Genomic DNA, 13,379 nt, shown 5'->3' on the forward strand with positions numbered 1-13,379 from the left:
ATCTTATAGGTTTTCTTCATAGTATATGTTTTGTCTTTCATTTTAGTTATTATATGTGGATTTTTGAATATGAGTATGAGTTTAATGAAGTTTGAATCTGGGTGTTGTTCTTCTTTCCTAGTCATTCATTCCATTGTCATCTTTCTGGCCTCCCTCCCTCGTTCCTCAACCTCACCATTCATCTCTCAATATTTGTAGAGTCCAAGAACTTTACTTAGCTAATTGTTTAGTAGTATTATAGTATGTATAGTATTATCTTTGTTACTGTGGATTTTTGGTTCATACCGGGAATTATTTGGACACTCATAGTAGTACTTATAGATTTTCTAAGTTTAACCTATAGTTAAGAATATTAAGTATAACCTAAGGTTTGATTATATGACTGATATTAAGGATAGTATTTGTTATATTATAAGGTTTAGATATCAACCAATAGGATTTTAAGCACATGTTATGAATGGTAATTAAGGATTAAGTATTTTTTAGGATTAAATTAAATAAGGGTAAAGTTTGAATGATATAGGGTCAGTCAGCAGCTTTGAATACGTTGAAGGCTTAGTCAAGGCTGTTCACTCCATTCAAACTTAGCTAAAAATGTGTAATTTCGTGTTTAAATATTCAGCGTGTGCCGATATATCGCAGCTATAGGGGGCGATATATCGCAGCACGTAGATACGGAAAACACGAGACGATGCACGGTCGCCTCGGGCATACTGGCCCAGGCGATATATCGCCTACAGGGGGCGATATATTGCCTCCTTCAGCATAAATTCAAACTCTTTTGAATTCATTTCCTTTCAGCCATTCAAACTCCTTCAACAGCCCAGCATCTTTTGAACGAGTCTTCAGCCTCTGCTGAACGATTATTCAAATGATTTTCACCTAAAAAGCCATTATTTTTATTCAAGTAAAATCAAGATCCTTTCATCTCCAAACTCTATAAATAGGACCTAGTACCCAGCCATTATTCACCTTTTGCTCTAAGTTCAGAAGCTGCTAGTGTTAAGTGAGTGTGAGAGTGTAAACACCTGGTTTGGGAAAATCATAAGCTTAAACATCATAAGCTTATCAAACACTTTGGGAAGTGAGGTTCTATAGTATTTCGGTTGAGGTGTAGATTGGTCTTTCAAGTCTTTGAGGTAACCAAAACTCTAGTTCCTTTCTGTATTATGTTATTTTCTTTCTCATAGTCTTCTACTCAATCTCTAACCTTAATCTTCATTTTGGTTAGGGAATCTAAGTTCTTGAGCACATAAGTTTCGGTAAGCATGTTTCTCAAATGGTTTAGTCTTTCCATCCTTTTCATTTCATCTCCTTTCTTCTTTCAACTCACTCTTGTTCATTATGGTTTTAGGAGTGTTCCAAAAAGTCCCAACTTAGTCCACATATCCCGGTAACTTTGGTAAGGAAAATAGGCTTGAATCTATATGTTTATGTTTATGTTATCTTATGTGTTTGTTTGTAGGCTTGGGCTTATGCCCTATTTGACTAACAAGACCCCAAAAAGATTGTGGGCATATGCCTATTTAGCTGGTAGGACCCCACTAATCTCATGGGCATAAGCTTGTTTAGTCTATGGGACCCCAAGTAATAATGGCCATTATAATAAGTGTATTATGTGTTATGATATGTCTTTATGTTTCTTATGAAATTATGTTTATGACTATGTGTTAGATTTTTTCCTTGCTGGGCATTAGGCTCATTCCTTTCTGTTTATGTGCAGGAAATAAGCTTTAGAGGCGGAAAGATTCGTGACGCTTAGAGGATGTGTATCGATGGTGAATGGAGTCAAGGGGCCGAGTGTTATTCGATTCGAGGATGTAGTCTCATTTTAATTTTTATGGTTTTATATGTATTTTCCGCATTTTCTTATGTAATTCTTTTCATTTAAATCATGTTTTGTTTTTAAAGACAATGGGATCCCAAATCCTTCTTAGTATTCTATTTATTTGTAAGTAACTCTTATTTTTACAAGTTACTCAATAAAATTATGGTATTTTCGTAAAAATGTAAGTTTTATGTATAGTTTCGTTAATGGTCCAAATAGTCTAGATTAGTGGGTCATTACAATATTGCTCCATCAATTTTTATTTCTGCAATTTTTTGTCTCATGTGTATATATAACTATAATATTGTGATTATTTGTGGGAATTTTTGTTTAAATTAGGGATTGAATATACTGTACTATGTTCGAAGCAAGAAAGAAAGTTTGTGAATCATTATTTACAGTTAGCATCATTTTTTTATTGGTTTATTGGAGCATAAAATGAAGGTATGAGTTCTTGTAGAGTCCAAGAACTTTACTTAGCTAATTATTTAGTAGTATTATAGTATGTATAGTATTATCTTTGTAACTGTGGATTTTTGGTTCAGACCGGGAATTATTTGGACACTCATAGTAGTACTTATAGATTTTCTAAGTTTAACCTATAGTTTAAGAATATTAATGTTAACCTAAGGTTTGATTATATGACTGATATTAAGAATAATATTTGTTATACTATAAGGTTTAGATGAGGACCAATAGGATTTTAAGCACATGTTATGAATGGATGATTAAGAATTAAGTATTTTGAGGATTTAATTTAATAAGGAGTAGAGTTTGAATGCTATAAGGTCAGTCAGCATCTTTGAATACGTTGAGGGCTTAGTCAAGGCTGTTTACTCCATTCAAACTTAGCTAAAAATGTGTAATTTCGTGTTTAATTAATCAGCGTGTGCCGATATATCGCAGCACGTCGATACGAAAAACACGAGACGATGCACGACTGCCTCGGGCATAGTGGCCCAGGCGATATATCGCCTACAGCATCTTGATAAGTCCAGCATCTTTTTGAACGAGTCTTCAGCCTCTGCTGAACGATTATTCAAATTATTTTCACCTAAAAAGCTATTTTTTTTATTCAAGTAAAATTAAGATTCCTTCATTCCCAAACTCTATAAATAGGACCTAGTACCCAGCCATTATTCATCTTTTGCTCTAAGTTCAGAGGCTGCTAGTGCTAAGTGAGTGTGAGAGTGTAAACACCTGGGTTTTGGGAAATCATAAGCTTAAACATCATAAGCTTATCAAACACTTTGGGAAGTAAGGTTCTATAGTATTTCGGTTGTGGTGTAGATTGGTCATACAAGTCTTTGAGGTAAACCAAAACTCTAGTTCATTTGTTTGATGTTATTTTCTTTCTCATAGCCTTCTACTCAGTCTCCTAGCCTCATTCTTATTTTGGTTAGGAAATCTAAGTTCTTGAGCACATAGTTTTGGTAAGTGTGACTTTCAATGGTTTAGTCTTTCCATTCTTTTCATTTCATCTCTTTTTCTTCATTAGACTCACCCTGTTATATATGGTTTTAGGAGTGTTCCAAAAAGTCCCAACGCTGTCCTCTTATCCCGGTAACTTTGGTAAGGAAAATAGGATAGAATCTATATGTTTTATGCTTATGTTATCTTATGTGTTATGTTATGAAATATGTTATAAATATGTTATGAATATGTATGTTGTAGGCTTGGGCATATGACCCATATGACTAACAAGACCCCAAATAGATTATGGGCATATGACATACTTAGCTAGTAGGACTCCACTAATCTCATGGGCATATGACTTGTTTAGTCTATGGGACCCCAAGTAATAATGGCCGTTATAATAAGTGTATGTAATAAGTGTTATGATATGTCTTTATGTTTATTATGAAATTTATGTTTATGACTATGTGTTAGATTTTCCTTGCTGGGCATTAGGCTCATTCCTTTTTGTTTTATGTGCAGGAAAATAGCTTTAGAGGCGGTAAGATTCGTGGACGCTTAGAGAATGTGTATCGATGGTGAATGGAGTCAAGGAGTCGAGAGTTCGATTTCTCGAGGATGTAGTCTTGTTTTACTTTTTATGGTTTTACATGTATTTTTCCGCACTTCTTATGTAATTCCTTTCATTTTAAATCATGTTTTGTTTTTAAAGACAATGGGATCCCATATCCTTCTTGATATTTTGTAAGTAACTCTTATTTTTACAAGTTACTTAATAAAATTATGGTATTTTCGCAAATGTAAGTTCTATTAAGGTTTTGTATGTATAGTTTCGTTAATGGTCCAAAAGTCTAGATTAGTGGATCATTACAGTTCTCAAATCGATAGTATATTTTTAAATTTTACTTGTACGTTCAGGCTAGCGATGAACTTGTGAGGTTAGCAGAATTCTTGTGATGATTTTTTGTTCTTAACCTGATTGTGGTAATAATTTTTGTTTTCAAGTTCTCTCCCTCTTAATGTAATCTGTCATGATTTTTAGGCTAGTCTATCCGGCCTTGGAAAGTTTCCATTTGTTGTGATGGCAAACAAGGTAGTTATTGATGGTGTAAACAGTCGGGTGGTAACTTATTTTATCCTCTTTGTATTTCCACCAAAAAATTTTGCTGCTGTGTTTTGCTTGTTTATAGCAAAAAATAATGGTGATTTTGTTCTTTTAGAGTGTGCCCCTGCAGCTGTCTTATAGTGTATCGAATTATTTTTCAACTTCCTCTGCTGGGTATTCTCCTCCAATTCGGTCTATATTATAATATTTATATATATATGTACATATATGTTTACTCTATCTTTATTTGCCAAAAGTGATGCAGTGAGGTTTAAAGTTGTGGTGTTTATTGTAATCATCTCGAAAATTAAATTGGCAGGTAGTTTATTAAGTGTTTGTATCGTTTATTTCCATTTCATAAGATTCCATCCATAAATGTATATAAGTTATATTTTTGAGTATTGGACAGTCCATAATTTTTTCTATAACTTGCTTTGTTTCTGGGTGTTTCATTCATTTGCCTTGAAACTGTTTTATTAATTTACTACAAGAAATTTTTTGGGTGATATTTCTACTAAAGAGCATAAGAATGCCCAATCGTAGTGTGAACAGAATTGAAATGTCCTTGAAGTAACCATAAGTATGGCATGATTTAGATTTTCAATTCTTTTTATCTTAATAGCTCAACCCTTTTGACACTTGCCTGCCTCCTTTATTGAGCGAATTTTCAATTACTTCAGGTGACTATTATGGTTCTAGACCAAGAACTTGATTTCTCTAATGTGTTTTCTGTTTGAATCTTGTATTTGATCCCTATGGCTTCAATCTTATAGCCTTGTCTCTTCATTGAAGTTATTTCTGTCTTTGCTTACTTTCAAAGAAGTAGAAATAAAGACACCAACCGTGCCGGTTTCTTCTTTCCTTTTCTTTCTTTTAATTTATTATTATTATTTTATTTATTAAAATAATTTTTATATGGATTTTCCATTATTTATGTGGATTAATGATATAATTGGTGACCTCCTTACGTTTTAGCCAGCCTGTGAAATCTTGAGTGATACCAAGTAATTAATTGGAATTTGATTGACTCTTGAAGTAATATACGTGAAACCTTGAGTCAACCTGTTCAATGAAACTTACATTGTCAAAGAGCATTTGTGATATTGACCCTTCTTTTTAAGACATAAAAATTGATTCTTTCTATTTGTGCAACAAAGTTTTGATGCCTGATTAAAACTTACTTTACTGATCTCTGAAATAAGAACAGTATAAACTCTTTACTGTACTGATCTTTGATTTAGGATTAAAATATTTTATTTTATTTGATTTCCATCTTTTCTTGATGCTTTTCTGAACATCAAAAGCTTCTTTTAATTTTGGTTTATGGGTGGATTTTTTTATTTTTATTTTGTTTTGGTATTCAGAGAGATGAATGTGATCTTCACAAGGTTTGCGAAATTAAAGCCTTGAAGAAGTCAGGGGTGGAAAAAGCTTGGAAGATTCTTGAAAATGTGGCCAAACAGATCCAACCCATTATGTGTAACCACAAATGGCGTGTCAAGCTTCTTTTTGAGGTCTGGTATATTGTTGTCTTTTTCTCTAGTAAGTTTTTTTGGAGCTTATTTTGGTAAAAAGTTGCATTTTTGTTATACCAATTTGCTTTTACTGTGTTTTATCTTTAGTAATGTTACTGTGATTGTTAAATTTGATCGTTGCATTTGTTACCTTTTCATTTTTTTGGGTGGTGGTTTATTCTTGTCCCATGTGCCTTTTCTTTTAATTTTTTTTATGGAATATACGTGTACAAGTAACGTTAGCATTTTCTTTTTTATAAGTTGATGCAATGTCTTGAGATTATTCCTTTTAAGGTTGAAGACTTCAGCTGTAGTTGTCTGAGTTATGATTGATGTTTACAATAGTGATTGTATATAATTGCTGCATTGAATTGTTATATTTCTAAATATAATATGTTCAGTTATGTTTTAATTGTAGTCAAAAGGTTTCTTGTTCTACTGATTTTCTTTATTGATTAAGATAATATATAATGTATTTTCTTAGCTATGCATATACATGAACTGTTCTAATAGGTGATAATAAATAAAGTAATCTACATTTGTTTTGATGAGTTTTTGCTGCTAAACCATCTAAGGGCTTCTCTTTTCTTCACTCCATCCCACTCTTGTTGAATTTGATTGTTGGCCTGTTTAATCAAAGAGGTGTTCTCTGCATTTTCTTTTCTACTTGGCTATTATTAGTATTCATTGAAAGGCTTAGATGGGGATAAAATTGGTCTCAAGAGTCAAGACAGTCCATGGTGGTAAAGCAACTGTATATGAACCTATCATTTTTAATATCTATGTTAGTTCTCTGTTTCTCCCTTTTATGGAATTATTGTTTGTTTGGGATTGATCAAGCAAAGATTACAACTTGATGATGTAAAATATATTTTGTATTGGGTTTATGAAAGCTGATAGTTTCATAGCTTTTGATAATGTAGCTTTGGTTAGTTTCATAGCCTTTTATTTTGTATTTGATTACCCTCTGATAAAAGATAAGTTTATTTATTTATTTTAGTTTCCCCTCTTTTGTTAGGAATTTTCCATTTTGTGAACTTTGAATAATCTTTTTCCTATTTGTAATACTAATGTATTTGGAGCTATTACAGTTTTGGTTTCGTTTGGTGCTTGTAGTTAATTCTTAAAATAAATTAGCTATTAATGGTTCTGTTTTGAGTCTGAATTATGTGAGAGATAATAGTATTGATGTTGTTTTCTCTGTTCTTTTGACATTTTTTTATTATCAATTTTATTATGTAAATTGGTGAACAAATATAATTGATTTTCTTAAACAATCAAAAATGTATTTATAATCTATTTGTGTGTATTTATGTTATTAGTTATGTTCTATTAGGGTTCATCTATGTTTTGCTGTATTTTTATGTCAAAATTTTCTCTGTTTTTGACAGAATTTTACAAGATGGTCTGTGAGGCAGATGAAACTGATCTAAATATACACGTATTGGCTGTCATGCTACCACATTATGATGGCCTGAGCTTGTAAAGAATGCTGCTTAACAGTTCATCAGGTTATACTTCTGTTATTATTAGAGATTGTAAAGAAATAAGAGTTTGTTTATAGCATTGGATTTGACATGTATCTTAGGATTTTAGTTGTTTTAGTTAGTAAACCTCGCATGTATTCTTTCAGTGTGTAAATATATGTAGGGAGGGATTCATTTGGTGCGGTTTGCATACATATTCAATTATATTGAATTTGATCAGCCAGATCTTACATTAACCTTACTGAAAGTTTTATAATTGGTGGCCTTGAGTAGTGTTGGTTTCTTTAACTTTTATTGTGCTTGAATGCATTTTTAATTGAAATTAGAAGTAATTAACTAGCTATTGATTCTCATGGTCTTCTAAAGTAGCATCTTTCTGATTATAATGTAATGTTATGATCTGAGTCTTTTCTAGTTTCATGGAGAATACTATCATTTATTATTCATTTATAGAATGCTTTTGACAATAAATTTATTAATGTGGAAGTTGACTTGTTCGGGTGGGGAAAGGGTGCGTGTAGCATGATGCGTTTTAATGTTAGGCCCAATTTTATGCATACAGTTTTGATGAGAATAGTGCATACGGTTGGTACACTATTGTTGAAGGGTTGTAATATTTTGTTCTCAACATGTTAAAGTGCTTGAATTTGCCCCAACTGATAGTGTCAATTGCTTTGATGAATATTAGTGCCAGAAGTGGTTAGGATAACTTGACTTGTTCACCCTTCTAAAGGCTAGGTTCAAAGCAATACTTGTGATTTAGCTAGAGAGTTGGTTTGTACGGTCGGTTGTCTGTTAAAGTTAGCTTATAGTTTGACATATCTATTTATTTCAGGCTCTAATATCTTCTTGGGTGTAATGACCCACTAATCTAGACTATTTGGACCATTAACGAAACTATACATAAAACTTACATTTTTACGAAAATACCATAATTTTATTGAGTAACTTGTAAAATAGGAGTTACTTACATACTAAGAAGGATTTGGGATCCCATTATCTTTAAAAACAAAACATGATTTAAATGAAAAGAATTACATAAGAAAATGCGGAAAATACATATAAAACCATAAAAGATAAAATGAGACTACATCCTCGAATCGAATAACGCTCGGCCCCTTGACTCCATTCACCATCGATACACATCCTCTAAGCGTCACGAATCTTTCCGCCTCTAAAGCTTATTTCCTGCACATAAACAGAAAGGAATGAGCCTAATGCCCAGCAAGGAAAAATCTAACACATAGTCATAAACATAATTTCATAAGAAACATAAAGACATATCATAACACATAATACACTTATTATAATGGCCATTATTACTTGGGGTCCCATAGACTAAACAAGCTTATGCCCATGAGATTAGTGGGGTCCTACCAGCTAAATAGGCATATGCCCACAATCTTTTTGGGGTCTTGTTAGTCAAATAGGGCATAAGCCCAAGCCTACAAACAAACACATTTATAACATATTCATAACATATCATAACATAACACATAAGATAACGTAAACATAAACATAAACATATAGATTCTAGCCTATTTTCCTTACCAAAGTTACCGGGATATGTGGACTGAGTTGGGAATTTTTGGAACACTCCGAAACTTATGTGCTCAAGAACTTAGATTCCCTAACCAAAATGAAGATTAAGGTTAGAGATTGAGTAGAAGACTATGAGAAAGAAAATAACATAATACAGAAAGGAACTAGAGTTTTGGTTACCTCAAAGACTTGAAAGACCAATCTACACCTCAACCGAAATACTATAGAACCTCACTTCCCAAAGTGTTTGATAAGCTTATGATGTTTAAGCTTATGATTTTCCCAAACCAGGTGTTTACACTCTCACACTCACTTAACACTAGCAGCTTCTGAACTTAGAGCAAAAGGTGAATAATGGCTGGGTACTAGGTCCTATTTATAGAGTTTGGAGATGAAAGGATCTTGATTTTACTTGAATAAAAATAATGGCTTTTTAGGTGAAAATCATTTGAATAATCGTTCAGCAGAGCTGAAGACTCGTTCAAAAGATGCTGGGCTGTTGAAGGAGTTTGAATGGCTGAAAGGAAATGAATTCAAAAGAGTTTGAATTTATGCTGAAGGAGGCGATATATCGCCCCCTGTAGGCGATATATCGCCTGGGCCAGTATGCCCGAGGCGACCGTGCATCGTCTCGTGTTTTCCGTATCTACGTGCTGCGATATATCGCCCCCTATAGCTGCGATATATCGGCACACGCTGAATATTTAAACACGAAATTACACATTTTTAGCTAAGTTTGAATGGAGTAAACAGCCTTGACTAGGCCTTCAACGTATTCAATGCTGCTGACTGACCCTATATCATTCAAACTTTACCCTTATTTAATTTAATCCTAAAAAATACTTAATCCTTAATTACCATTCATAACATGTGCTTAAAATCCTACTGGTTGATATCTAAACCTTATAATATAACAAATACTATCCTTAATATCAGTCATATAATCAAACCTTAGGTTATACTTAATATTCTTAACTATAGGTTAAACTTAGAAAATCTATAAGTACTACTTTGAGTGTCCAAATAATTCCCGGTCTGAACCAAAAATCCACAGTAACAAGGATAATACTATACATACTATAATACTACTAAACAATTATCTAAGTAAAGTTCTTGGACTCTACATTGGGTTTGTTATATTTACATGATTTTGTCTTCCTAATGTGTAAATTTGCAGGTTTAATGGTGCATTATCACTTGATCTCTCAAATGATCATCCAAATATGCGTATCATCCATCGGATAGTCGCAATTATATTGGGACAGTGGGTTTCTGAGGTGATATATTTATTTAGTTTCAGATTGAGTTTGAAGAAAAATAATACAGTTTTGGTTTTTTTCTTCTGTTTATCTGGATTTATGGCTTGATAGAGATGATAGTGGGTTTTAAGTCTCAAATATAGTAGTTTTAAGGAAAAACTGAAGTTTAGGTTTATATTTTTGCATTGAATAGTATTTTTATTTTTTTCTATGAAGTTTCAGGAAAGATAAATACAACATTTAAATTTGTGATTAACTTATTTAGTTCTAGTTGGCCAAATTCTTAGACAATTCGCAGTTAATGTAATAGGGTGTTCATGTAAGATGTTAATGATGTTGGGTATTATGGTCTTGCAGCTAAGCTTCTATGGAGAGGTGCTGAGTGTTGGAATGGGTGTTTAAAGCTTTTGGGCATTGCTGAAGCAACAGAAGCATCAATGGATTCTGACCAGTTAAGCTCTGGAATTTCAGATTTTGATACTCACTTTCAAGGCCTCATAGTTCAGAAAAGGTCTCTTTCTCTCTCTCTCTCTCTCTCTCTCTCTCTATATATATATTTATATAACTGTAGTTGTCTCAACTTATTTCTATATTCTATTCCATATTTGTCATTTGTGAAATGTTCTGTTTTAACTAGTGTGAAGTATATGGTTGTCGTTGATGAATGGAATGCACTAGTACATAATGGAAAACTAGGCGAATAATGCATTAATTTACAATAATGGAAAACATTAATCTAATATATTTTAAATTCTTTTGAAGTTTTATAAGGTGTTTATATCATTAAGCTGAATAATGAACAAATTATAGACAGATTATGTGTGCATAAATATATTGTATGCAGTGATTATCATTGCTGTTGAGCTTTGATCCTGATGGTTTTTAAATTTGAATGCTCTGTAGGGCTACTATTTTTCCATTATTATTATATTTAATTTCTCGACCCCAAGTTTTTATCTTTCTGTTTTCATTCTGTGTTTTAGAACTACCACAAAAAATAGTCTTTTATTAAGTTTGAAATATTTTTGTTTTATTCCTAGGGCAGGACCTTTTTGGAAAGATAAGTTATATTTTCGAGTATTGGACAATCCATAATTTTTTATATAACTTACTTTGCTTCATTCATTTGCCTTGAAACTGTTTGATTAATTTACTACAAGAAATTGATAGAATTGATATCTGGTCTAGTGTGTTAATTAGGTGGGGTTCGGGTGGGGAAAGGGTGTGTATATGTACGTGTGTGATTTAGATAACTGCTTGGTGCATATGTGTTTTTCTGTTTAACTAAGCGTTCAGCTGTAAATTTTGTATAGTCAACTTTCAAATGTGAAGAGCGTAGAAAGAAGTTCTAGGCCATTTGTAATGCGTGTTCTCGATGATGAGGTGGATGACATTGACAATGCATATGAGGAAGCTCAAGATAGAAGCTCCCTTTCTGCTAATAGGTTTAATTTTAACGACCTTTATGTTAGGTATGCATTTAACTGGCCTTGATTGTTTTCCTTTACTTATATTCCATTTATCAATTCAAGTTTTGCATCCCTATTCTGTCATCAAAAGCTTTATTCAGTTGTTGTGTATTCATGACAGACTTCTATGATATTTCTATGGTATGTGATATCGCATTGATTGTTAGAGATCTTGCTAGTTTCTATTAATACTTTGTATTTTCTTGATTTATCTCTTAGTGATGATGACGACTCTGAGAATGAGTCAGCACTTGAAGTCAGATTTGGACTTTCTCATCTCCTTCTTCTTTTTTATTGTTTAAGTCAGATTTGGACTTTCTGTTTTCTAATTTTTGGGTCATCATCTGTAGTGCCGAAGCACTTGATAATCACTTGACTGCTATCCAAAGGGACCATGAACTCAGGTCCCAGATAGAAGAAAGGAAAATAAGAAGTGATGCGGCTTATGAAGGGGCCAAAAGAAAAGAGAAAGCTCTCCTGGAAGAAAAACTCCGCCAAGAAAAAGCCAAAGCAGAAGCTGAGGTTTGTTGACTTTGCCCAGATTATTCATTTCTTTTGGTAGATGTTTAAAGATGGTTGTCACAGTCCTCTATTATTCTCACATATTCTTCTGATATAATCTTAATGGGCTTTGGTATATTATTTTGGTTTTATGCTGTTGTTAGTAATAAAAGTATTTTCTGATGTAGGCAAAACTCAGAGCTGAAGAAGCAAATAGGGCTGCAATGGAAGCTCAGAGAAGAGAAGCAAAAGAGGCTGCTGAAAGGGAGGCCAATGAAGCATCAAGCCAGGCTGTTGTTCAGAAGGAAGCTTTAGGATTGCAAACTAAAGCCAAAACTAAGGAATCTGAATTTGAAAAACCAATAAATTCAGCATCAGCAGGTAATTTGGCTACCAGGAAAATATAGCAACCTTGTACTGATCTATAGATATAATCATTTGCCCTTTTATCTAAAAATATTGTTTAGCCCTAGTTTTCACAAAGATCAGCTAGGTTTTGGCAATAGTTCATTTTTGACACTCCACTGTATTCCCCTATGTTTTTTTTCTTCAGTTTATTCATGTTTTCTGTACTCTTTGAAGAATTTTTCTGTTATCTAATGCGTGAAAGGGGCTATTGGTGGTAGGTGACATTACTAAAGCTGCAGAAGTTGCACTAAAGTTGGAGCGTGAAAGATTAAAAAAGTTGGAAGACTTGGATGAAGGAAACAAGGCATTAGGATTGAATGTAAATAAGGTTTGCTCTCTATATTGTAATTCATATTTATTTGAAAATTGTTAATCTCTATTTGGTAACTAGAAACTAGTATTTTTGTTTGGGATTTTCTTGCAGCATTCTTATAGAGTTTAATTGTTTAAGTATATTAAGCTTTAGTTTATCTTGACAGGAGGTTTCTACTGGTGTGAAAAAGTTATTGAGGGAATCGTCTGGCCAGTACAGCGACTTCAGTATTCTTTCCTCTTTAAATTCTTAGGTAAATCATGTAACTTACTGTTTGTTTAGTAGGATATATGTTTTTATATATATATATCTATAATATTTTAGGTGAAAATTTGTGATCTTTAAGAAAGTGTTAGATGGCACTAGATGCATTAGATCAATCCATATGTGTTGTTTTAGGTTCAGATCACTTCCAAGACTTGTCAACCAAACCCAAAGGGATATCATAGAATGTGAGAACTCTGTCTTCCTAAGAGTTTGTGGCTGTTTAACTAGTGAAATAAGAATTGAAATTTCTTATCATTGATACATTCTATC

General features: G+C 32.8%; 1 protein-coding gene across 1 annotated transcript; it reads left to right on the forward strand.

Moving 5' to 3' along the window:
• Nucleotides 1–2,266: 2,266 nt before the first annotated feature.
• Nucleotides 2,267–13,095, forward strand: LOC133786039 (uncharacterized). The gene is made up of 12 exons (XM_062225253.1): nucleotides 2,267–2,272; nucleotides 4,287–4,337; nucleotides 5,714–5,868; nucleotides 10,070–10,169; nucleotides 10,219–10,270; nucleotides 10,509–10,662; nucleotides 11,465–11,623; nucleotides 11,840–11,876; nucleotides 11,924–12,142; nucleotides 12,310–12,502; nucleotides 12,748–12,857; nucleotides 13,009–13,095. The coding sequence occupies exons 1-12, from the start codon at nucleotides 2,267–2,269 to the stop codon at nucleotides 13,093–13,095; spliced, it is 1,323 nt and encodes a 440-aa protein (XP_062081237.1).
• Nucleotides 13,096–13,379: the final 284 nt, after the last annotated feature.

Source organism: Humulus lupulus, chromosome 6 (genome assembly GCF_963169125.1).
Source record: "Humulus lupulus chromosome 6, drHumLupu1.1, whole genome shotgun sequence".
NCBI classification, from domain to species: Eukaryota; Viridiplantae; Streptophyta; class Magnoliopsida; order Rosales; family Cannabaceae; genus Humulus; species Humulus lupulus.

Coding starts and splice junctions, on each gene's coding strand:
- LOC133786039 (XM_062225253.1), top strand. Junction 4,338..5,713: donor TTGTTGTGATGGCAAACAAG/GTAGTTATTGAT, acceptor TTTGGTATTCAG/AGAGATGAATGTGATCTTCA. Junction 12,858..13,008: donor TAGGATTGAATGTAAATAAG/GTTTGCTCTCTA, acceptor TTATCTTGACAG/GAGGTTTCTACTGGTGTGAA.